Source organism: Ochotona curzoniae, unplaced genomic scaffold (assembly GCF_017591425.1).
Source record: "Ochotona curzoniae isolate NIBS_2020 unplaced genomic scaffold, NIBS_Ocur_1.0 contig_4501, whole genome shotgun sequence".
NCBI lineage: Eukaryota > Metazoa > Chordata > Mammalia > Lagomorpha > Ochotonidae > Ochotona > Ochotona curzoniae.
Window position 1 is genome coordinate 14,123,399 of NW_024466307.1, and position 25,614 is coordinate 14,149,012.

Here is a 25,614-nt window from a genome sequence, read left to right on the forward strand (position 1 = left end):
GGTAGAGGTGGGCCTCCTCATGTGGGGTGCAATAAAGAGGACAGGAGGGCTGTGGGAATCCTAGATGTGAAATTGAAAATCTGGCCACAGTTCCAGCTCTGCCACTAGAAACTAAAGCCATCAACAACAACTCCCTCTCTGGGCCTCCCTGGACAGAGGGATGAGCTGTAAGGTTTTTGTGAGCTTTAAAATACTATTATTTTAGAGGAACTCAAGATTTTTTTTTTTTTGTAAGTTGGTGCTGCAGAATACTTGACTCTTATAGCTGAACTCCCTAAAATCTGTGATCTGTACTCCATTAGTGAGGTCTGGGACTTCCCAATAAATCAGGATGAATGACTCCGCTGAGAAAGTAAGCCTGTGAATTCTACTTTCAGGATCAAGATTAGAACATGCTCAATTTGCTTTTGGTTTACAGTGTGACAGAAATATTGCTGGTGGCTAAGACACATGGTAGAGTTTTCTTTCCTAAATTCAGTTCAATTTGTTTATTATTTTTTTCTAATTGTTTTATTTTCTTTCATCTTAGGCATTCTCAGAAGCATGTGATCCATTCATTGTGAAATGACTTAAGAAAGATGAGCTTGTTTAGTTCAATTATTTATTTATCATTTAAGCTATTTTGTTTCCAGGATCTTAATTTATCTAAATATCAGCCTTCTGCAGGATGACCCAAAGATATTCCAGGAAATCTACAGTTAGAGAGAATGGAACAAGTAGCAAACAATAAAAAAAGGGTAGAGTAAATCAACCTTTATTGTATTTATGCCTTCAAATGATGAAGTGTAGGACACACTATACTTTGATGCTAACATGCATAGGCTGTTAAGGGAAGCAATGTGGAAGATTATTGGTATTGATATAACTAGCATGCCTGAATGTCATACTAGGTATTGGTGCTTTGGTGCAAAAGCAATATTCAATTTTGTCATAAAGTGCTAACACATTGGAGGGTTATTCCTTTGAAAGGCTACATAATGATAAACAGTTTGCTTCCTCCTGCAAGTTGGTGATGATTTTGTAGGTCCTTCCTGCTAAGAATCAGGGATTTTTTTTTTTCACATTTTGGTCTCCTCCGGAGGTCGATTCATGAAGTCTTGAATAGCTTGCTGTAAAGGAAGCCATTTTTTTATAGACATTCTCAGAGCAGTAATCCAGCTATAGGAAAAATGAAAACAGGGAAAGGTTTAGATGAATTGCTGGATGAATGAATGAATCTGGGAGACATGATGTTACCAAAAATATTTCCATTTATTTTCTTGTCATTTTTACTTTAAAAATCATAGGACAAACCCTGCTGCTAAGATGTAGGATTGAATAAAAGTTTAGGCACTTTAAGGTGAAAATAGGCAATGGTAGCAATGAAGTATGTTAATGTGATCAACAGAATCAGAAAAAGAGAATGGTTGCAAATGATAACTAATGGAACCAGAAGGTTTTAGACATTTTTATCAGCACTGCATGCTTCTATTTAACTTCAATGTTTAGTTTCTTCAGATGCATCCTATTTACCTACTGCCATCGGGCCAAATATTACTTGGTTAAATCCCATTTGTAAATTTCTGAAAGGGAATAGTGGTTTGTATTGTAACTGAGCTTTCTCTGGGGTCAGGATTACCTTGTAGACTCAGATGGAGTTCCGGGCTCCAGACTCTGACCACAGCTTAGGCTGTGGTGGGCATTTGAGGCATGGACCAATGAATGAAAGACCAGTCTTTTTCTTTGTCATACTGCCTTCTTCATTTAAAAAAAAACATTTTTTTATTTATTTAAAATTTAAAGTTACAGATAGAAGGGATCAATACATACACATACAGATCTTCCTTCTACTGGTTCATTCCCCAAGTAGCCATTGCAGCCAGGGCTGGACCAAACCAAGCCCAGCCCAGGAGCCAGGAACTTCACCGGACTCTCCCTTGTGACTGGCAGGAATCCAAATATTTGGGCCATCGTCTTCTGCTTTTCCCAGGCTATCAGTAGGGAGCTGGATCAGAAGTGGAGCAGCTGGGACATGAAATGGCATCCATATGGGATACTGGCATTCAAGTGGTATCTTTAACCGCCATGCCACAACACTGCCCCCCCCCCCAACTCTACTTTTCAAATAAAAGTATTTTAAAGTGACTCTGATTCTTGCAATGTGCTTGGAAATTTTACCATATCCTTAGTCTTCAACTACCATGAATGTCTTTACTGGACTCTTGCCCTCCACACCAGTCATCTGGACAAAGGGAGGGTCTTGAAAGGCACATGGCCATGGAGTAAGGGATGGGAGATGGGAGGTGGAAGATGGGCTAGAGAAAGCAGAGGGATGGAGGAAGATGCTTTGGGAATCAGAGCACATTTCCTCTACCTCATAGTTTTGTCTCTGCTAACATTGCTGCTCTCTCTCTCTCTCTCTCTCTTTTCAGATTAATATGAACCAAATGCCCATTTGTGCACACCCAATTGCACATGGAACACATTGTGAATTAGACAGGGAAATCCTATGTCCCCTGGTGGCTTATGAGAACACCTGTTGACCAAATTCAGGTGGACATATCCACATGAAGAGAAGGGAAATAGAAAATCTTTAAGTTCTTAAGTTACAATATTTACAGATAATGTTGTTCTTAGGCTTTAAAAAAAAATCATGTCTGAGTCAGCTGTCACTGCTTTAGGAAAGATTGTGGACTATTTTTCTGCCTTAAAATAAAAAAAAATGTTTCTACAAGAGTCATATAAGGATGTTTTGGATAAAAAATCCTGAGACTATGAACTGGAGACTAAGAAAAGGGAAGAATTCATGTGGAGAGTGTGAGCTGGAAAATAAGGGGAAGCGTTTGCCAAGGAAGCCTCGTCATGACTGATAAGGAGAAATAGAAAGACTTTGGCTTACCGCTGGTTTTCTGTTTTACTTTCTGCACAGAAATAGAAAGTCTGGAACTCTTCAGATGGAGGTTTGAGTTCAATCACTGACTGCTTGAAGCCAAGGGTCTGTTCGCTCACCCTATATCCTTGCAGATAGAGGCCACCTGTGGGTGGTGAAAGGAAAAATAAAGTGAGACTAGCAGGAGAGTCACAAGGAATAAAGAGGAGGTTGGTGTGGTGGCACAATGAGTTAACCTGCTGACATCCCATGCTGGAGATTCACGTCAGGTTTTGGCCGCTCTGCATCTGAACCACCTTCCTGCCAAAGCACTTGAGAAGGCAGAGGAGGAGGATGGTCCAAGAAGTTGGGTCCTGGCCATTAGAGAGGTGAACCAACAAATGGATGATACCTTTCTCTCTCTGTGTCTTTTCTTCTTTCTGTCACTCTTTCAAATAAGTAAAGTAAATTTTCGGGGATGATGTGGTGCAGTCAGTTAGACTGCTGCCTGCAAAGTTGGCATCCTATATGAGTGCTGGCTTGAGTCCCGTTTCTTCTGCTTCCAATCCAGTTCCCTGCTAATGCACCAGAGAAAGCAACAAATAGCTAGACTGCTTGGGGGACCTGTATGGATGGAGTTTCACGCTCCTGGATTCAGCCAAGGGAGGGACCTGGACAAAGTTATAAGCTCCTGATTTTAGTCTAGCCCAGCCCTGGCCCAAGTCTGGTTGCTGTGGTCATTTGGGGAATGAACCAGCAGATGGAAAAGCGTTTTTTCTCTCTCTCTCACTCTCTCGCTCTTTCTCTAACTTTGCTTTACAAATAAATTAAATCTTTAATGGAAAGATATCTGAGCAGGGATCAAGAACAGTTTGTGTTACATTCACAGATGAAGAAGCTGAGACTCCAGAGGTCATGCTTGGAGCTCACACAAAAAAGGTTAGTGGCAACTCCGGGACTAGAACTCAGACTTTTTGGTTTCCAGTTTCAAAACCTTATTACATGTTTAGGTATCGAGCCTCGGGTTACTGCAGGCCCCAATTGGCATCTTTACCTAAAGGACGTATTGGGAGATAAAATTGTTGGTACCAAAGAGTGATAATTACAATATTACAGTAGAAGACAGCAAGAAAGTATTTTCTGTGGCAGAATCATTAAACCATCCCTCTTGGAGACTTGTAAATATGGCCAGCAGTATTATAACCAACACAGAGCATCACTCTCTGGGTGCACAGGCGAAGCACATGGAAATCTCCAACCTCCAGGGTGATAAGAAAGAGCCTGTTTTAATTAGCATTGAAAATAAATGACTGGTTTAAAAAGATAATATTCCCCCTGTGATCCTTTGGATCCATGTCCATGGGCACCCTGTTTGTTGCTTGCCCTGAATATTGCTTCTGTTATTTGCATGGAAATGTCTGGATGCTCCGAAGCGGTAGAGTCCATGCCGAGACCCCAGGAAGTGTCTGCAGTGGGTAGTGATAGCAACCCCGGTGGCACGCTAAACTAGCAAGATGTGAAAATGCTGCATGGGATTTTGCCTGTCTACCTGATTATGATGCTCTGTGCATGTTAGCAGCTGACTGTGAAAGAGCATGTGGTCCCTTTGACTGTGGCTGGCTTTTGTTTTCCTTTTGTGATCCATACTGCTAAGAGGACATAAATTTTTCTTTTTAAACACAGTGAGCAGACTTTGGGCTTTAAAATGCAGAAAAAAATCTGCTTATTTTACAAGTAGAGTTGGGTGCAATATTAAATTCTTTCATTTTAAGTCCATTTTAGTTTATTAAAACTTGGTTGAGTACTAGGTACAATGAATCAATTAGCTAATCTTCCCAGTGCAAATACCAGGATCCCATATAGGTGCCAGTTCATGTCCTGGCTGCTCCATTTTCCATCCAGCTCCCTGCTTGTGGCCTGGGCAGTCAGCAGAGGATGGCCCAAAGCCTTTGGGCCCTGAACACACATAAATAACCTGGAAGGAACTCCTGGCTCCTGATTTTGAATTGACTCAGCTGTGGCTATTGTGGCTACGCAGGGATTGAATTAGAAGATGGAAGATCTTTCTCTCTTTCTCTCCTTCTGCCTATAAATCTGTCTTCCCAGTAAAAATAAATAAATCTGAAATAGATATTAATAAATAAGCAACTTCTTTGAGATGTAATTCATATACCATATAATCCACTCACTTGAAGGCTATGGTTTAAGAGTTCTAATTCATTTGTGGAGTTGTGGAATGGCTCCATAATCTAAGTTGGAGCATGCTCATCAACTCACAATGAAGTTTCATATCTTTCAGTGTTTGCACTCACCTGATATGCCTATCCCAGCATTCCTAGTTAACCTTTATTCTGTCCTGGTAGATTTTTTTTTCTCTGCCATATCAGGTGTATATGAACTGACACAGTAGATAGTCTTCTGTTACTGACTTCTTTTATTTGAAGAGACTTCATTGGGCCCATCTCTCTGCTGTGAGGAGGCAGCAGTCATTAGCAAGCCAGTGCGATATTTGGATAGAGATTTTTTTTTTTTGCAGGAACACTACCTGTTTAATTTGTTGCCATACTAGAAAATACATCTTTCAGAGAGGTGCACACAGATCTTGATGTGACTGACTCGAGAACAGTAGTCAACAGTCATGATTTCTTCCTGTTTTTGGTGGAAAGAGTTTAAAGGAAAAAAAAATCTTCAATGGTATGATGAATAACAAGGGTCTATGGGCTTATGGAACAGGACTGGAAGCTTCTGGAATACTCATATAGGGTGTTTTTACAGAAGCTCGCACAAAAAAAGCCCACAGTGCATATTCTTAAGACACAAACACTTTTCTTGACAGTGAGGAAGGCCTGCCAGGAACCGATGAGTCTTTTTCTGACGCCCATGTTACACAATAGAGATATATATTTATCTGGCTGAAGGTCAAACAGGGATTAGCATGTAATTCGGTTCTCCCAGGAAACTCAAACTTTGTATATGTGTTTGTTCCTCTCATATTACTTTCATCTTCCCTTGCCTTCCCTGTGTTGTTCTTGGTATTATCTCAGCAACTCATGCTACTGTTATGAAAAATACATCATACCAAGCATGCAACAGCTACCTTCAGAAGCAGGAGACGCCTCATGAGGTCTCCTGCCTCTGTAAAGAAGAACGTAGAGCAGTGAGCTAAGTGAGAATACAACAGAAAACTGTGGACAATCAGCTAGAGTCAGGGGACCAGTTCTCAGTGCAGCGATGATCACAGAGCCTGAGTCTCAAGGAAATCTACAAGTGACAGGAGTATTACAAAAAAGAAAGGAACAGATTGTATATTCAGAGCATAAAATTGGCCATTTGAGCAGGTGGTTTCATATAGCGGTGTTTTGCTAACTTTTTTGTTGTGACCCAAAGACATGATAAATACGGACCTCTGCATATTTTTGATTTGGGCCAGTTTGTGAACCATTGTGATACACCATGATGCCTTCTGTTCTGTTAAATCCTGTTGTCTTTAAAAGGTCAGCCACAGTCTACTACACTGACTACATGTCTCACTAATGGGATCAAAACCCACAGTCTGATAAACGTTGGTGCAAATGACAATCAAGGTTTGTTTCAAGGTTATGACTTCGACAGGGCAAAGAAGGACTCTAACCAGATGGGCAATGCAAGAGCTAAGCTGAGCTTGTGTAATACAAGTGTGGCTTGGATCATGATAGAGGTCATTTCCTTAGCATCACCTACCGGAACAGAGGGGGAGTGTCAGAACTCTGCATAATATTTATGAATGCTGGGATGATTTATAGACCGTGCATGTAAAAAATGATCATGTTCAACTGACTCGGCATTTGTCGGGTTCATAGCATAGCGTGCCATTCTTAACTTCCTCTGCTGTGCTCCCAGCCCCTACAGTACTTGGGATAAGCAGTGAGACTGATATCTCAATTCTGATATCCCAGCATGCAGAGAATAGATACCACTGTGGCTGACTTAGTGCTGCTGGGAGGGTCCAGGGTTAATATTGTATTTGGTTCCTTTTGTCATTCATCACAGAATCACCAAGCAGCCACCAGCATCTAGGTTAGGTTCTTTCATCATTAGTTTCTCACCTGTAACGGGGCAGCAACCATGTGTGGTTGGTAAAGATTAGGTTTAGAAAGTAAGTATTATTGAATCATTTTTCCTAGTCCTTGTCAAATCTGAAGTATTCAATATACACCAAATTTCCCACCCCATTATGCTAAGCTATGCAGTCCAGCTCTCTGAACAACCAGGTATCATCAGCTCAGTGATTCCTCTGGGTGGGAGCAGAAAACACATTTATTTCAAGAGTTTCCCACAGGCGGTAGATAAACCTCAACTCTACCTTACTTTTTGTGTGCTTTTTTTTACAAATGTTTGTTTATTTTAAAAATTGCAAAGAGAGGGATGCAGGAAGAGAGCACAAAAGAAGGAAGAGAAGAGGAGAGAAGGGAAGGGAAGGAACGGAAGAGAAGGGAAGAGAAGAGGGGAGGAGAGGAGAGGAGAGGAGAGACAGGCAAAGAGAATCACTATGAATTGGGCCATTCTCCAAATGCCCACACGTTGCAGCTGGGCCAGTCCAAAGCAGAGAGACTAGAAGTCAATCCGAGTTTCCTGAGTGGTGGCAAGGACTGAGCCGGGGGAGCTGCCACCTGCTGCTCCCAGAGCGCACATTAGCAGGAAGGTGGAAGTGGGCACAGATTGGGACTTGAAGCCAGGTGCAATACAGTCTTACTAACCACTTGGTAAGAAATCCACTGCCAGATGAAGTATTTTTCAAAATAAATAGTAACTTTTAAAAACTTGCTAGATAGTGAAATAATCTGTCTTGTGCATATCAGGAATAATTACTATTTTTAGATTATATTGTTTACTTAACCACTTGGTATAAGTTGCTGTTTCATGCTATTATATGTATATACGTACATATATATATATAATTGATAAACATCGATAGTAAATATATAATGAAATGAATAATAAACCAATGTATTTTTAGGGACTTTTTTTTTACAAAGAATGCATTCAATGTAGAGCTAAATCCCTTCAATAGCAGTGATTGAATTTTCAAGAAAGCTCTATGATTCCCATAATTTCACTTATAAATGAGAAAACTGAGTTTTAGAAAGCTAAGTAATTTGACCAGGGAAAATGGGCAGTTAATGTTCCTTTTGTTATGCTCTTGTTCAAAATAACCACACTCAAAGAAAAGGATGAAGTCACACTCCAACAAAAGAATTGGCTCTGGCTCTGAATGTCATCAGTGGTTAAAAGTGTGAAAGCTATCATCTTTAATTTTTCCAGGCAGTGAGATTGTGTGATTAAGGGTACAAGCTTTGAAGTTAACCTGGCTGAATTCAGATCTCAGCATCATTACATACTGCATGTGATCCTGTCAAATTAGTTCGACTTGTGTCTAGTTTCCTACTTAGTAAAATGGGATTAATTAACAGTACTTCTTCTCTGGAGGTACTAGTTTAGAAAGAGTACACAGGCTTGGCTAAAGCTCAATAAAGTCTCAATGCCATTATTGTAATTAATACAATTAGCAGTATTGCAAGGCTTGACGTCCTTACCCAAGGCCTGGGTGGCACGGATGCTAGCATAGAAGTACAAGCAGCCATCCTTCAGGACGCAGTAGTGTTGGACCCACGTGTCTGTGCCTCTGTCCAGTTGGTATAGAAGGCCCAAACACTCCGGATTCTTGATAGCCAGGGGTGGCAGGCTGCTATTGTGCAGTGTGACGTCTTCCCAGACATGACTCTGCAGATATGGCACAAAGAAATTGTGTGAGTGCTTATCCAAATGGTTCTATGGTTAAGATCATTTGAATGCTCAAACAACCAGCCCTACAACCCATATTTATCCACCTTTCATAAGGAGCTTCTCCCTTCTCATATGCATAGATGTCTCTTCTATTAGACTTCTATTCTGAGGAAGTAAAAATATATAAATACTTCAGTATAAAGTACTGTATACTTTATACTTTGGTATCTACTTGAGATATATATATATTATCTAAATAGAACTGAAAACCAAAACAGCTATTCCACTAAAATTAAACAGAAAGGGTGAAAAAGAGGTGCAAGAGAGATCTTACATCCACTAGTTCATTTGCTGAATGCCTGTGACTGCTGAGACTCAAGCCAGGCCAAAACCAGGAGCAAGGAATCTATCAGGATTGGGTGGGGGCAGGTCCCCAAACACTTGGATTTTCATCCCCTCCTATGCTATATTCACAGGAAGCTGGTTTGGAAGTGGAGAAGGAAGTCAAACCGAGCATGCTGGTACAGGATCCTGGCATCCCAACTGCTGTGACAAAACTATCCTTTCACTGAGATCTTGATTGCGATTACATGTATTGATCAACTTACAGAAAAAATGAGCATTCTTAAGTGCTAAGATTTAACAAAAATGAACATGTTTCACCTGCTGCTACTTTAGGTGTTCTTTATTTTCCTTCTGTGTTGTTTTCAAAGTAATAAAAAGGTACTTCAAAAATTTCATAGAAAAAGAAATTGAAAAGTAAGTTTGTTTTGGTACAAAAATTTTTGAAATGCATGCATGTGAATGGTCTTCATATAGTTCATGGAATGACACATCAGGAATGTTTCATATGCAGGAATTAAAAAAAAATGTTTTACACGAAAATGAATGTATCTTTAATTCCATTTTCCAAGAACTTTGTGAAGCCTTCTTATATTAGGACAAAAATGGTGATTCTGTAGACGAAGGGCCCCCTAGCAAGGCAAGTCTTAATGGCCTTGTCTGTCAGCGTGGGGCCTGATGTGCTTGCTTTACTCATCTGGGTAGCCCTCTTCCTGGTAGGCTAGCTGGGACTACCAGCAGACCCCCAATTCATGCTTTTGCATCTGGAGCTCCTGCCTGTGCAAGTTAAATGTCCCAGACCAATTCAGGCCCTAGGTTTGCCCTGCATAGTGATGGGGAAGGTCAGGGAAATGGAGATCCTCTAGTCCCGCAGGGCAGCCTTGCTGCACAGGCTGTTTCTGGGAACCCTGACCTGAGGCTTGGACATTGGGCTTGATCTCTTTGTCAGAACACCCTGCCCGTTTCCTTGCTTTGTTTCATTTTTTTGTTCTTCTATGTCAACAGGGCAGTGCAAAAGACATCCAAATGCAGAGCATGCTATATTCTCTGCTGTGAAGTGAGAGCCTGCTAGGCGTTTGTTCACTTTTTTCTACGTTGCTGTAGATACTCTGAGTACATTAGCAGAACAGATACTGCTTAAAAATAATCGAGTCTCATTAGGATGCCACATTGGAGAGATGGACAAATGTACTGTGCATTGTGCTCTGGATGAAATGAAACACATGTCTTGCTGTTTGTCATCAGGTGAAGCTTGTCATTATTCTGAAAGGACAGGAGGGCATGGGGCACTGCTTTCAAGCTTGAACAATCCAAATTTTCCCAAGAGCCAAAATACACATATAATAATAGAGAGTTCGTGCCATTTGCTTTTATGCCATTTTGTGGTAAAATGAGTATATGGAAAGCAAATCTGCACCTTCATTAGCAACCTTGCTTACAGTATAGAAAGGAAACAACTGGGTATTTTAACCATTGTTCCCCTCAATATTCACTAAGAGGAATGATGGAACTGAAGTGATGTGTCACATGTTGCTGCTATGAGATTAACCCTTAGCTTGTAGAGGAAAATCTGTCTTAAAGGCTGTTGCTCCAAAGCCGGGAATCATGAGCAGGCAAGAATAGTGGGAGTGGGTGGATATATCCGTAGAACTTATAAAACTCCCCGCTCCCCCAGAGGTGCAGCACAGAAAACCCTGTTGACTCAAAATCTCTTCTCGCCATGTTTAGAACAGATTCAAGAAGTCCTTAAGTGAACTGTAGGGCAGTTTCCTTGCTCCTTGTCTCCTCTTGGAGGAAAAGTAGATTGAAAGCAGAGATGAATTATCGAGGAAGCCTGACCTGGTGGACAGGATGGGCTGCTTTGTCCATTGCATCAAGCCACCTGCAGAGCAGAAAAGAAGAAATGCTATCAGCTGGAAAAGTGTTGCCTGAAGGAGCTTGTTAGCCTTGAACCTGTGGCTCAGGCAGACCTGTCCTGAGTCCCAGTGTCTCATTGTTTTGAATTTATGGCTGAAGGACACACCATCTGGTTATTGGGTGGCAAAATCTCTCCTCTACCCAATATATATAAAACAATTAATGCTCATCCTTCTTTTTACTAGAATTTAATTAATGCCTGAGAGAGAATTCCTACTCTCTTTGTTTTTGCTGGGATGTGGAGCTTATGGGGAGCACCAAGACTGAAAACAACCGGCACAATTGCTGTAAGAGACTTGCTACTACTGAAAGGGGATAGCGGTAACTAACCACCATCCTGAGACCTCTTCCCAAGTGTTTCTTGGACGTGATGGCCACCTTCAGTGCCCCACTGGTGCCTCTTCTGGAATTCCGCCTTCTCTTAATTGCTTCCTTTATCCTGGAATCATTTTGCCAATCTATTCTGCTGGTCTTTTAGCCACCCAGCTTCCCACTGCACCATCTGCATGACTTCTAGGAGGAAGTGGATTTATTTCTTCTGCCCTCTGTGTTTCCTTTCTTCTTTCACTTGTCATCCAATTCCATGCCATACTTTTTCATGAATAATCACCTGCTGCTCTCATCTGGAAAGCTTCTCCCTCGTCATAGCCCAGGGACCACTCTGTCTTTTCCTAGCGCACTTCTTAACTTCTGTTTAAAATGCTTGGACTTCTTGGTTCAGAGTGGTATTTTTTTTTTCACCTCTTAAGGAGGTAAGCCATCAACAAACACTGGCACTAATCAATGGCCTTTATTCCTTCAGGCAGAAACTGAATAGCAATGGTGGTGGCTGAGCGGTCAGGGCTCAGAGGCTGCCCTTCTAGAATACACATGCCCTTCTCTCTCCAATTATGTCAGGTATTAATAAACGGTTCCCTCATTCATGCCCCCATGAAGCTACATTACATAACTAACTTGGATCACCTTATTGTAATCTTATTATTTTTAACCTAAAACCAATCACCCAATTAGCTTAAAGTACATAAACCTTGCAACCCCGTAGGATGCTGCATGTGAGCTGGGGCCATACTGAAGTTTTGCAGGAAACATTGGAAGCGAGAACAAATGAGTTAGTGGAAGATGCTTCTGCTATTTTGGAAATTCTGCCAAAAAAATAACTGTAAAGAATAATGAAGACTCTGTGTTTTCACACTTAAGGGAGAGGAGCAACTTACTGACTCATGCTATGGGTTTGTTGGTTTCTCTTTCCTTCTCTAATCCCAAGCATGTACAAGCCTGCTGGAAGGACGCCTTCTCCACTCAGCACGTAACTGATAAAAGATTAGTAAATTACCTTTTCATTTCTTGGCTTGAAGTGGCACAGAGGCAAAAAATCCTATTTCCAGACTGAGGTATACAGTTGAACACAAATGGTTTTCCCAGGCTGCTGTCAACGCTGACTTCTGCACCTTCCAATTTGATTACTTCCAGAGGTGGCCATTTTCCTTCATCCTGTCATTGATAAGGAAGATGTTCAGAGTACACACCATTAACCAAGCCAGTTGAGGAGATCATGAGAAACGAAAAGAGAGTTAAAATGATTGCTTGAAATTGCTAGCTTTGGGATTCTGCATTAAAAGTAAAACCTAAAACATGTTTTTATTATGTTCTCTGTGATACATTTCATGGAAGGTTAAATTTTCCAGCTATGCTGTTTTTCTGCATCGCTTTTGAATAGGCTCAAAAAACATGTTTGCATCTATGCCAACTTGGGCAAATATCATTAAGTATTAATGCCTATTTTTCCATCATAAATAGAAATCAAGGGCATTTGGCCCAGTGGTAGAGAGGTCTGCCTCTTATGTCAGAGTGCCTGGGTTGGAGTGTTGGTTCTATTCCTGATTTTAGCTTCCAACTAATGCGCACCCTGGGAGGGAGCAGGTGTGGGCTCCAGTAAATGAATCCCTGCATGTCAGTCCAGCTCCAGTTTTTGCAAGCATTTGGAGGGTGAACCCGTCATGGAAATTCTCCCTCTGTTTTTGTATCTCCAGTTCTCTGTCCTGTGAGCTGCTCCTTTGCAGTTTTGGGGCTGCTTTGAATAGTGGTGCTATTATCATTTGTGTACAATTATTTATGTGAGTATTACTCTTCATTTCTGTTAGATTACTAAAACTCCGGGCTTGTATGGTAGAGCATTGCTTAAATTCTAAAGAAATATTTTCCTTTTTTTTCCCATCAGCCAAGTTTGAGTTTTCTTTATTTGGAAGACAGAATGTGTGTGTGTGTGTGTGTGTGTGTGTGTGTGTGTGTGTGTGTGTGTGTGTGTGACAGAGAGAGAGGGAGAGAGAGAGAGAGAGAGTTCTTCCATGTGCTAGGTCACTCCCAAGCAGCTACAACGGCCAGATCTGGGCCAGGCTGACACTAGAAGCATGGAACTCTAAGTCTTCCCTGTTGGTACCAGAAATCCAAGTATTTGGACTATCTTTCCTTTCCTTCCATGATCCATTAGCAAGGAGCTGGATCAGAAGTAAAGTTGCAGCCATATGGAATGGCCAGTGTGGCAGGTGGTGACCTAACCCACTGTGCCACAATGCTGGCTCGGGGATATGAGCTTTTTAGACTCTTCATATCCTCACCAACACTCAGTAATCACTGGCTTCCTAACAGCCGTTTTTTTTGATGAAAAAGACTTTGCATATTGACAGTAGCATCTTCCCCCAGTAGCATCTGAAATGACCAAAAAAAAAAAAAAAACCCTGGGGAACTAGAATTGAAGTCCAGAGATGTTTTGTTGGTAAATGGCAACTGTGCTCATTTGCTTAGAGTGAGTACTTATGACGTGTTCTTCCATGGACCCATTACACAGATGAGGTGAAACAGTGTTGTCAGTCTCAGTGTCTGTACTGTGAGGTCATATGGGGCCATCTGCATTCTCCTAGATCTTTTGCTGTAGGAGAATTCACTCATAGGACACATGAAACACAACCAAGAAGAGTTCCTGAAGGTTCTCAGTGCACTGTCCCTTTGGTCAAATTGCAGCTATGGGAGAAGAATGCAAGACTGCTGGATATACACAATTCAAAAACATCGTGTGTGTAATGGCCTGGCTTGCCTCTTGTCATACTCCAGCTTCTGACTCCTTGCTCCTGATGATGAGCCCTTCGAGGGTCCCGAGAGGAGCCGTGAGGACACTGTGGCCCCAGAACCTAGCAGCAGGTGTGGGCACACACTCAGCTGTGCAGTCTGTTTCCAGCTCTTGGTTTCAAGTGTCCTCAGGCTCTCATTTCCACTACTGCAAATGCAGAAGTTAGAAAAGGTTCTCTATATAGGCTTCTTCCTGGACCAAATCAACTGTTTGTGTCCCAGAGACAAGGCTTAGAGTCACTTTTCTCTCTTCCTGCCAGGCCCCTGAGAACTTTAATTCCTCCCTTAAGCACATGTCAGTCTCTTGGCAGTGATTCTTAGTTTGTTGCTTCTATTGTTGTTGAAGTGAAATGCTTAGGTTTCAACTCCTGCTTATTTGCCAGGCAAAGAGACAAGGCAGGCATCTTTCAACCACTGACTTAACCCCTGGGTTAAGACACAGCTGGGATAGGCCAGTCTGAAACCAGGAGGTTGGAATTCAGTCTGAACCTCCTACATGCCCGGCATGGACCTGAATTCTTGAGCTACCATTTGCTATCTCTCTGCTTCTACATTCATAGGATGAAATTAATCTGGGACTTGAACCCAGACACTCCGGTGTAAGATATTCATATTCAGTGGTGTCTTAATTGCTGTGTGAAATAATCACCTTCCAACTCCTTATTTTTTTTTATTTAAATTGAAATCTTTGCCCAATGTACAGCTTTGAGATAGTCCAATCCACCCTGTTTCTGTGGATTTCTCCTCATTCATCGAGACTGAAATTCCAGTGGGTGCTTCTCTTGGAAGCACAGAATTAGAATTCAGAAAGAGACAGCTCAGAGTCTGGTGTATTTTGATGTGGGTTCAGGCAAACTCAGGAGCTTTGCAACTGCCTCTGAGTACAAGGCTGAAGCCAGGAGGCGGAAACTCAATGTGGTTCTCCCAGGTGCGTGCAGGGAGCTGACTTCTTGACTTCACCGTGGCTGTCTCTCACGGTGTACCTTTGCAAGCAGCTGGATTCAAATTCAAGCTGCAGAAGATGGTGCAGGCACTCGACAGGCATCTTGGTCACTTGCTCAATGCCTGCCCCTTGTCCCTTGTCAATGCTATTTTTTTTTTAAATCGGGTTTTGCAGGATTCCTGTACAGCTTTGCGCAAAGCCTCTCTACTATGGGTGCCAGAAATGAAGATTTCCTTAGGACTCTGGTTTATGGTCTCCTTCCCAAGGCACACAAAGATGTCAGCTTCATGTCTCTGTTCCTGAGTCAAATCGCAGCTCCAGCTGCTTCATGTGGGCTGGGCTGATGAAAATAGCAGGGACCCTGGAGGGATCTGCCGCGGAACTGTTTAGTGATGTCCAGAAGCTGCAAACAGAAGAAAAGAACTTCTCTGTGTGATGCCAGTTGGCCTTGGATCACACTGCCATCATCTCTCGTGGAAATCATGTCTACAGAAATAATCTCAAAGGATGGTGTTTTCAGAAAAGAGAGCTGGTAGCCACTAAGAATGACAAAAACTCGGAGAATCCACTGCTAAATTAAACTGTTTCTGTAAAGAAACTCACAGACAAGGACATTCCTGTCGGTTAACTTGGACTTTCAACTAGACTGCAATTACCTCTAGATATATTTTAGGTTTTTTTTCTTTCTTTTGGTTAATGTTGTGGCTGTCATGTGCTGGAAATGTTTTCTCATTGTAAGGCCTCCTTATCTAAGAAAAGGGAAAAAGGCTGGGGTACTCTATCCATATGTTCCATTTTATCTTAAGGCTTCCAGCCATGAATATCCACTAACTAAGGCTGGAGAAAAAGGCTTCTTTAGCCAAGAGAAAGAGCTAATTCTCAGTGGGAAAGATAAATTTAGAGGGGAAGAAAGCATGTCCTTAAGCAAAACACCACATGAAAGACACTTCCAGGGAACTAAGTTTAAAGCTGTAAGGCAGATGCGAAATTGAGGAATGACTGTCCCTTAGAGCCTTATTAAGGATGCCAAGAGCCCTTTATCTCTCTGTCAGTGTGCAGGCAAGCCTCCCCAATGGTGGCTGAACCAACACAGATTGATAGCAGGAGGTGATGGCCTCTGTCTGTGTCCTGGCCAATCATATCAGAAGAGCAGCTAAGCCCGACTGGGGAAAAGGGAGCGAAGGAGATCAGTGTACATTCATGCTCATGGTAATGACCTTGGATGTTTCTATCCTGTGAGTAAATGGAGGTCTTGACCGTGTAAGGACTGAGAACCCCTCAGAGCACCACCCACGGTTGGTTACTTCTGTATCCATGCAATTATGCAGCTCTGTATGTATTTGCTGATTCGCGTATGCACATTTGCCTTTTTTTCCCCCCTCCAGGCTCAGCAAGAAAGGATGGACAACCCACAGAGAACACAAAGTAAGGATGAGCATGCAAGTGAGTCCCTTGTTTCTGGGGCTCCGGGTTCCCCATCAAAGCTTTGACATTTTCCTTTGGGCTTTTATCAAGAAATTAAAGACAATTTCCTTACCCTCAAAAGCTGCAGCAACTATTTAATCCTAATGAAAAGATAGAAATAAGCTACTCCACGCTTTAAAATGGTTTGCCTTTTACTCTGCTTTTACAAGCATGCCTGACTATGTGACATCAACAGAGGTGATAGGTTGCAAACTCAGAACTTTGAGCTTTTTGTTTTTTCCCCATTTGCCTGGAGTAAGGAAGCATTTTTCCCCCTTGAGGTGTGATAAATACATGTTGGCAGCATCAAATCTTTTCTTGTCAGGAGGGAGATGCTGAGCTCCAGGAAACCCTGGCAGTTCTTGTGGCTGGAGGAGTTCCGGTGCATCAGACGAACACCTGTTACATTGAGACCAGGCACCGGGCTTCCTGATGGAAGGGCAGCCAAGGGAAGCAACGTTATGGAAGCAGAGTCTGAACTGGAGGGGCTGCACAGACTTGGACAGAGACTTTTTACCTTAATTACATGGCTCATTTGTCATCATTTTTATTGGGTCTTAAACCTCTCTTTGGAGTGCAACAATTATCATTCAGTGCTCTCATCACAACAGAAATATCATACAATAATGAAACTGAATGACTGTTATGAGCTTGTTTAATGCTAAAAAGCGGGGCAGTGTTTGGCCTACTTGCTAAGATGCTGGACAGGATGCTTGTGTCCTCTTTCTGTCTCCTGAATCCAGCTTCCTACTAGTGCAGACCCTGGAAAGCCACAGAGATGACTGAAGGAATTGGGCTCCTGGACCCCCTGGGAGACTCACCCCGAGTTGCCACCTCCCCGTTTCAGCTTGGCTCCGACTCTGGCTATTGCAGGCATTTGGGTTGTGAGCCAGAGGGTCGGAATTCTTTCTTAATTTCTCTTTCTCCCTCTCTGTCTTCTTTCAAATATATGTGTGTGTGTGTGTGTGTGTGTGTGTGTGTGTGTGTGTGTGTATACACACGTAAAAGAATAAAACACGTACACGTAAAAGAATAAAATACACACGTAATAAAACACACACGTAAAAGAATAAAAACAAGCCAACAAAATCTGCCAGGGTGAGAAATGAAGACATTGTGAATCTTAAGCTCTCTAATGAAACACTTGCTTGAACTCAATGTACAGTAACCCACATTTATAACCCGGAGTGGAATCCTGCCATGCATGGCGGCAGTCCCTGCTATATGCTGTGCATTCTTGCCACACAGACCGTAGTTAATCTTCCATGTTTTATGTCCTTGACTCTCTTTTGCAGCACTATTCTTGAGCTTTGAGGCCTTCATTAACTTAAGGTTATGTGAATATAAACCTAGGGGTGCTGCAATAGTTGATCTAATTATTGAGATGGCTGCTAAGTGACTGTGGGTGACAGTCAATGCAGTGGCTGGTTCCATTTGCTGGTTCACTCCCCAAATGGGCATAATAGCCAGAGGAGAGCAAATCCGAAGCCAGGAGCCAGGAGCCTCTCCTGGGTCTCCCACATGGGTGCAGGGTCCCAAAGCTTTGGGCCATCCTCGACTACTTTCTCAGGCCACAAGTAGGGAGCTGCATGGGAAGTGGAGAAGCCAGAACATGAACTGGTGCCCACGTGTGATCCCAGGGCTTGCTAGGTAAGGGTTTAGCCACTGCCTTGGGCCTGGTTAGTCATTCTTTACATTATACTTCTGCTGTTGAGTTTCATGTAACCAGCCAGATTATGATGCTGAGACTAGATGTTTGACAAAACAAAATTCTAGGTTTTGTTTTAAAGGCATTTGAAAGATGTGATTAACATTTAAGTCTCCCATAAGGCTGGTGTATCAGTTGGAGGCCTTGAGAGAAAAACTGCTTCCATCGCCCAGGAGATATAGAGATACTGCCACCAAAATTTCTGCTTGAAGTGCTGTCTCAGCCAGCCTCCCCACAGCGTACTCCAAGGAGTTCAGACTTGCCAATCACACAATTTCATGATCCAGTTCTTCAAAATTTCTCTTGTGGGTTCTTTCGCTCCAGAGAATCCTGGAGCATAGACACCTGTCTCCAGAATGCAACCCAGACTAATACACTCACAGACTCATCAGACACATTCACTAGAGCCTCTTTTAGTGTCTCTTAATCCTCATATAATCTGTGTCCACCACATCTACCCTATCTTTTTAGTGATTGTCAATATCCTTGAAAATTGCCCACCCATTTCTTCTCTGCCTGGCCCCAATTTCCTCCCAGCACTTAGGCACTTCCACCTCTTTTCTTTTGCTACGGTCTGAAAGGGATGTGGCTCCCGAAAACATGTAGACGGTTCAGTCCCAAAGTCAGGGATTGATAGTTCTGAGACCAAAGGCTTGAGCCAATTGCCAGTTGTGTTGTTTGAGAGGTAAGGACAGAACTAGCCCTTTAGGTCACTGGAGGTGTGGTCTTGAATGCCTGTTCTGAGACAGTTGGTAACAAGAGTCGAGTTGGGCACTGCCACCCTGTCTCCTGGCTCACCAGGGAAGCTTGCTCCTCCCTTGTCATCCTCCAGCCTCACAAAATGGCCAAGTCAACGGGGCCACTTGATCTTACACTATGAATCTCCAAAACTGTGAAGCAAGTAAGTTGCCTTCCTTCATAAGAAATTTGTCTTAGGTATTTCACTGCTGAAATGAAGAGATGACTAATGAATTCTTCTGTTCACATCTTAACCATCCTTCAAGGCACAGCCTGAATTCTGCTTCGTTCGTGACGTTTTCTTTGCCTCTGGTAGCCGTTGTCGGTCTCTTTCTCTTCCTTCAAAGCATGCAAAGGAAAAATACTTCAAGGGCCTAATATGTTTCCACAAATGAGGCAACAAATGGTGAGTCTGGAGCTGAAAGGTCACATATTGGCTGCTGATATTAAATCACGCTGAATCAGATGCTCCTTTGTGCGGCTCTCTGTTTATTCCCATATTTTGTGAGCTTGAATTCTTATTGGGCACTGTACTATGCACCTTTTGTAAGATGACTTTTTTTCTGGGAAACAGAATGAATAATGCTGATAATAGTTTGTCTCTTGAGTGTCAATTATTTGCCAGTGATTTTACGATGTTATCTTGTTTTACCATAATATCAGGATACCGTGCCAGCTTTTTCAAATGTTAAACTCCTGACATATAACAGGGAGTGAGAATATAAAATATGTGCTAAATTCCTGTGCAAAATCTCTTGTGCATCAGAAGATCACAGCTGCCTCCTGGTTCAGTATTTCTAGTAAATCATAGAAAAAAGCCTCCTTAATAGAGCTGCCTGCACTAAGAGAACTCATCCTAGGATCCACTGTGAAGCCCCAGGGAGCTAATGAAAAGAGTCAGGACATGTCTTCTAGTAGTTGATTTGTCCAACCTCCTAGACAACATTTTCATTTCCTGCTGAGATTACGTGTTAATATGCGATGGCCAGCAGAGTACCACTCAATGGCTTCAATTTCATCTTCTAGGTTTTGTACTTGGATTCCTTCCTTTCCCAAAATTCACATGTAGGATGGCTGCTTTGCACATCACACTTGATTTTCAAACAATTGCACATTCACAGCAATTATGCAGCAACGTCTCACACACCTTCCACTCAGCTCCTTCCAGTGGTAAATTCTCTCCCTCTGCAATCCTTTCACATACATTTATTACATTATTACTGCAGGGAACTGAGTGAAAGGTTTGTGGGATCTTTATGTACACAAATATTTATTATTTGTGCAGAGAGTCAAATTGAAAGAGGAGTAGCCAAGAACTGAAGTGGAGCCCATATGGGATACTGGTTTTGCAGACAGTGGTGGCTTTGCCTGCTATATCACTGTATATACGTATGTCTATACATATGTATGCATGTAACCTGTAACTACAGGTGTGGAAGCCGTGAAACCGAACAGGATGGACACTTTAGGGAGAAGCGATAGCTTTGGCTCAATAAGTGGGTAAAGACGGCATTTTAGGGAATATGAGCTTCTGACCTGTAGGAACTAACAGGGATTAAGTGTTAGTTAGAAAATATGCCTGTTATTGAGATACACTTGTTTTCTTCTCTGGCCTAAAAGATGGCATGGGTACATTCCCAGTCCTCTTGTACAAAATCCTGCAAATGGAAGGATGCAATCTAGGTGTGTTTAGTCATGATGCCTTTGAACTCCTGTTTGTTTTCTTTAGTGCAATGTGCAGAAAGGTGCATGGAGATGGGGCACGCATAGGCACCCTAGAGCCTTGCTTCATGTATGGGCCTCTTCTTGCCTCCTTACGTGTGGGTTCGCTCGCTGCCTCCATAGGCACTGCCTTTTACCTATGGCAGAATGCTGGCTTTGGATGTAGGATGGTTGGGATGAGGAAGACTTCACTAGGTGCTCCCAGAGAGTCTGCACTTGCCCAGCAAACACCCAAGGTGCTGCAATGTCGAGTAACAAACACAAAACACCGAAAGACAGTCAAGGTGGGGGTGCAGGTGGCAGAGAAGATGCAGCTTTCTGACTGCTTTTTGAACCAAAAGCCTCACTGTTCCATCATGCTTAGAAATCTCCAGCCCTACTCGAAGCTATTTCATAGTGAGCTTGGGCCTGAAGATGAATATTTATTAGGATGTAGGCAGCTTCCACAATGGTGCAGAGGAATGCTTGCCTACCAGAGATCAAAACAGGTCCCAGTGAGGCCAGAGAAATCTAGCTAAAGCACATCCTTATCCATATCCAGGCTGCTCTAAAGCCACTCCACGCAGAGGCTCTGCCTGGCCTACAGGTGTGCTCTATAAACCTCATCTCCTCAATTTCAGCTTTCACCAGCTGCAGTTCACACTCTTCAAGTTCTGTGCTTCTTCTCAGACCGTGATAACTTTCTTCAATGTCACGTGTACCCTGACACTGGGAACTATCACTTCCTGCCTGAAGTCCCCAGGCTATCACAGCTGTGTCCCCTGCCGACTGCTGTCTACCCAGGAGGTGGCTGGTCAGTGAACCCCCTCACCATTCAGAGCCAGGGCTGCCTCTTCAGAGTGGTCTGTCTGGATACCTGCTCCAGCTCTCCCCATCCCCATTCTGTTAACTGGATTGTTCCTTTGGACTTGGTGAGAGCTGCTGTAGTGGTCCAGCATGGTAGCCTGCTGCCTAGGACACCAGCATCACCTGTGAGCACCACTTCTTACCCAGCTCCCTGCTGATGAGCCTGGAAAAACAGTCCACGAGCAGTGTTCTTGCCACCCCTCTTAGAGACCTGGATGGAGTTTTCGACTCCTGACCTCTGCCTTGTTTAGACCCTGCTGTTGAGGCCGTCTGGGGGAGTGAATCAGCAGAAGAATCTCTCTGTTTCTGTTTTACTGTGTTTTCAAATAAATATATCCACCTTTTTGGTACCAACTTAACCTTCCTCACTTTTGTCATGTTTACTCTCAGAGCCACGATTCGCATCATTATTGAAGAAAGGGTCCTCTCCTCCCCATCCTTGGAGTCCATTGCATGGTCTGTTTTGCTTAAGGACTCTCTTCCTTCTGTACTGTTAACTTCTTAAGAGTTGGGGATGATTCATTTCCATTTTTTACAGCGCCCCGGACAGACCTAAGCTTCAGAGTAAGTCTTCTTAAATGAATATATAAAAAGAAACAGTGTGGAGGTTCAGTGCTTCCTTTTTTTTTTCCTAGAGAACAACCAGGCACAGCATTAAGCCGGAGATCAAAGCTAATTGCCAGAGCGAGAAGCACATGGCATTTAGCATTCAGTGAGTCTGCACCAAGGACAGCCTGGAAAAGGATGCAATCAACGCATGGCACAGCCCGTCCAGTGTGACCTCTGCGTTCCTCACCGGGCCAGTCTCTTCAGGCAATTGGTCGCCTTTGTGGCCTGTGGGATGAAAAATGTCCCAAAATAGAGACAGAGAGGAGCTTTTGTGCTGTGAGGCAGAGGAGAGTGCGAAGGCCCTGTCTTTGTGAGCCCCTCGCCTCTGTGCTATTCTTTCAGCCAAGCACTTTATTTTTCATGCTGGAGCAAGGTGGAGGTCATGCTTTGCAAATCGTGTTGGGGGTTCTGAGGGGTGGGCCAGTGATAAGGTGAGGAGGCATCAATGCAGAGAGCTACATGTTTGGGGATTGGAAAGGGGCCCATTTGATCAAAAGAGTGTCTATTAAAAAAGAAAGAAACAAAACCTGGACGAGAGATTGGTTCTGGTTGTTGTGGGTCTGAACACAGGACCAGCTCACTCGGTGGAGAGGCAGCTTTCTCTGTCTTATGACAGAACCTGGAGGCTCGGCAGGCAGAAGCTGCTGAAATGTGCTGAAACGCATCTGCACATTGTTGCTTTCAGCTGCCCGCAGAGAAGTGCTTCTCACCACAGCCCCTGAGCCTCATGGCTTTGTACTGCTGGTGCCAAAAATGCAAGCACCACCCCCCTTTCCGTGGTGAGAGGCCGCAGTGAGGAGGATCCTGAGGTTTCATCCTTGTGGGTTGTCAGTTGATTCAGAGTGCCAGTGGAGAGGCAGCACACGCAGGAAAACAGTGCTGTGAAAACTGGCAGGAATGAAGCATGTGCTGAAGGCAGGGTTGCTGCAAAACAGACACCTTGCTTAGGAAGCCTGGGGGAAGGTGGGGGCTGCAAGTGCTGATGGAGAAAGGTGTGCAGTGTTGGAGCCAGGCCAGAGGAGAGTAATGCTGTTTTAATCTCTCCAGGAAAGAAATGCCCTTGTATGATAAGCGCGGCGTTGCTCATCTCCAGCAGGATCCCCCTGTCTCTTGGCCTTGCTTCTCTTCGATTCTCCAGTGGGCAGATTAGACAGCTGTAAGCCAGAAATGTGCCAATGTCTTGCCATCAGGCAGGTGGGGGTCAGACAGCACGGAGTATGCAGGAGTGAAGAATGGAATTCAGAGGTCTGATGAATGTTGCTGTTGCGAAGGCACTTACTTCTCTTGATCATGAAGACATTACCCCACTTCTTGTCATGGAAAATTCTGCATAGCCTGGAATTAACCTCCCAACACTTTATCCCTCAACTATCTGTGCACTGCTGTCTATTTGGTCTTACTTTTCTACTCTTTATGAAAGTGCAGAGCAAGGTTCGCTTTTAGACTGGCTCAATCTGGGTACTGAGCTGGGTTTTTCCACTGGCTGGATATGTGTGGCTGGCGAGTAAATTATTTATTTGTTAAACCAGTCACCTGGCCAAACAGCACTTGCTTTCTAAGACTAATGGCCCTGGTGTGCCAAATAGCACCCCGGGGTTCCAACTCCTGCCAAAACAGACTGGTGTGGGAACTCAGGGAAGCTGACAACTCATATCAGCTCTGCTTCCAAAGCACAAGTCCAGCAGGTCTCCTTGCCTCAGGTCTGTACCCCTTCGGCTGGACTCAGATGGGCCAGTTCCGCACTGCTGTAATTTTATCCCTGCTGGGCCCTGCCTTTTACCCCTCACGCCGCTTTCAGCCATTCCCCACTCGGCAGCCTGAGCTACTGGCAGCCGTTTTCTCAATTCCCTGTTGCTGCTGTATTGGATTTGCCATAAACTCCGTGACTTAAAACAACAGCAGTGTATTCTCTTTAAGTTCTGGAGGTCACAAATCAGAAATTTGTTTCCCTCAGCTAAAATGAAGGCATTGTTAAGGAGGTACTAGCTTTGGAAACCGTAGGAAAACCAACTTCCTTAGCCCTTTGCTTTCCAGCTTTAAAGGTTTCCCAAATTCCTAGGCTCATCGCATCTCAGTCCTTGCATCCGTTGTCACATCTTCTGTGGCTTTGACTCTCCTAGCTCCCTCTTCTGAAAATCCTGAACTAACCCGGGCCATTGGGTAAATCAGAATAGCCTCCCCCCTTTTTCAGCTCCCTCACTTATTTCCACCTGCACATCATCCTTGGCTACTCCAGAAGAGTGGTCTCTTTGCCTCTCTGTAAAACCAAATTGAGTGAGAAAATTTGAAACAAGAAGAGTCCACTGTATTTTCATCACTTCTTCTTCCTATCAGAAATGTCGCCAAGTTCAAGTTTACCAAAACAGGTTTCCCCATCAGTCATGATGATTTTGTAACCCACTGAAAGCCAGCAGGAAAGTCACAGTTTATTAGTGCTGAAATGTTGTTCTTTTGAGCAAGAGCTCATTTGAAACATAGGAAGCTATAGAAGGAAACTGAGAAGATTGCTAAGTGGGTGAGGAAATGTCTGCTGTCCTAGGAATGTTTTCTTCCCGAGGGAACGTGCCCATAAAGCTGAGCTTTCCCTACCCCACCAGGAAGGCTAATAAAGCATTTCTTTAAGTTACCCTAAAATAATAATTTTTTTTTCCATGACCACCATTCCATGCTGCCATGTATAAAGGATGAATCTTAAAGAAGATGACAAAGTAAAGGCTGCACACCTTTGCTTAAATCATTAGTACTTTTTTTTTTTTTTCGTCTCAGGGTTGGTCAGAGTGGGGAATCTGGAGGGACCGTCTGGGTCAAACCAAGGCTTCCACCCACGTGGTAGACTTGGGCTTGAGGTAGCATCATCTGCGATCCATTGGTGCACATGAAAGATCAGCCTGGGGGAACAGGCCTGGAAAGAATAGGGTGTAGTTCTTGTTGGCAAGCATCAGGGCAGGGGGTGGGACATGTCAGGCTGGGCTGCAGTGTTACCAGCATATGAGAGAACTAGAACTTGGGGCAGACTCTAGAGGGGATTTGTGGACTTGCCCCTTATGGGACTGCAACACCTGCTGGTCTGCACAAGGACTGGGGTTGGTGGTAGTGGGCTGATATTTACAAGAGTCAGAGCTGACAGTCAATCAGCCAGGGCCAGGCTTTAGCACTTGTGGCAAATGTGAGAACTGGGACTAGGAGCAAGTCTGGAAGGGAAAATTTAGGGACTGTCCTGCTAGGCTGAGGTTCCCACTGGTGAGCAGAGCAGCCAAAGCTGGGGGCGGGCTAAGGTGAACTAGGTTGCAGCACCTGTCAGCAAGACTGGGACTCGGGGCAGACTGGGCCAGACCAAGCTACAGCACCTGCTGGAAAGTGCCCAGACTAGGGGTGGGCCATTCCACACTGGGTCAAAGCACCCATGGGTACATGCAAGATGTGGCCCGGTAGTGGGCTTGACTGGGGGAACTTTGGGGACTACCCTGCTGGGCTGCAATTCCCACTGGTGAACACAGTAGCCAAAGCTAAGGGTGGGTCATGCTGGACAAGGCAGCAGTACCTATTGGCAAGTGTGTGGCCTGAGGTGGGGGTGGATTGGATTGAGGTAGG

At 43.7% G+C, this 25,614-nt stretch overlaps 1 protein-coding gene across 1 annotated transcript in view; it reads right to left on the reverse strand.

Annotated features, from left to right (window-relative positions):
* Positions 1-751: 751 nt before the first annotated feature.
* The window catches only part of LOC121160217, an 85,529-nt gene continuing 60,666 nt past the window's right edge, over positions 752-25,614 (reverse strand). The window contains exons 8-12 of the mRNA XM_040985865.1: positions 12,204-12,361; positions 10,793-10,835; positions 8,422-8,608; positions 2,879-3,014; positions 752-1,158 (exon numbers count right to left, since the gene is read on the reverse strand). Coding sequence (XP_040841799.1) covers positions 1,059-1,158; positions 2,879-3,014; positions 8,422-8,608; positions 10,793-10,835; positions 12,204-12,361 — 624 coding nt within the window. The 3' untranslated portion in view covers positions 752-1,058. The remainder of the gene's footprint in view (positions 1,159-2,878; positions 3,015-8,421; positions 8,609-10,792; positions 10,836-12,203; positions 12,362-25,614) is intronic.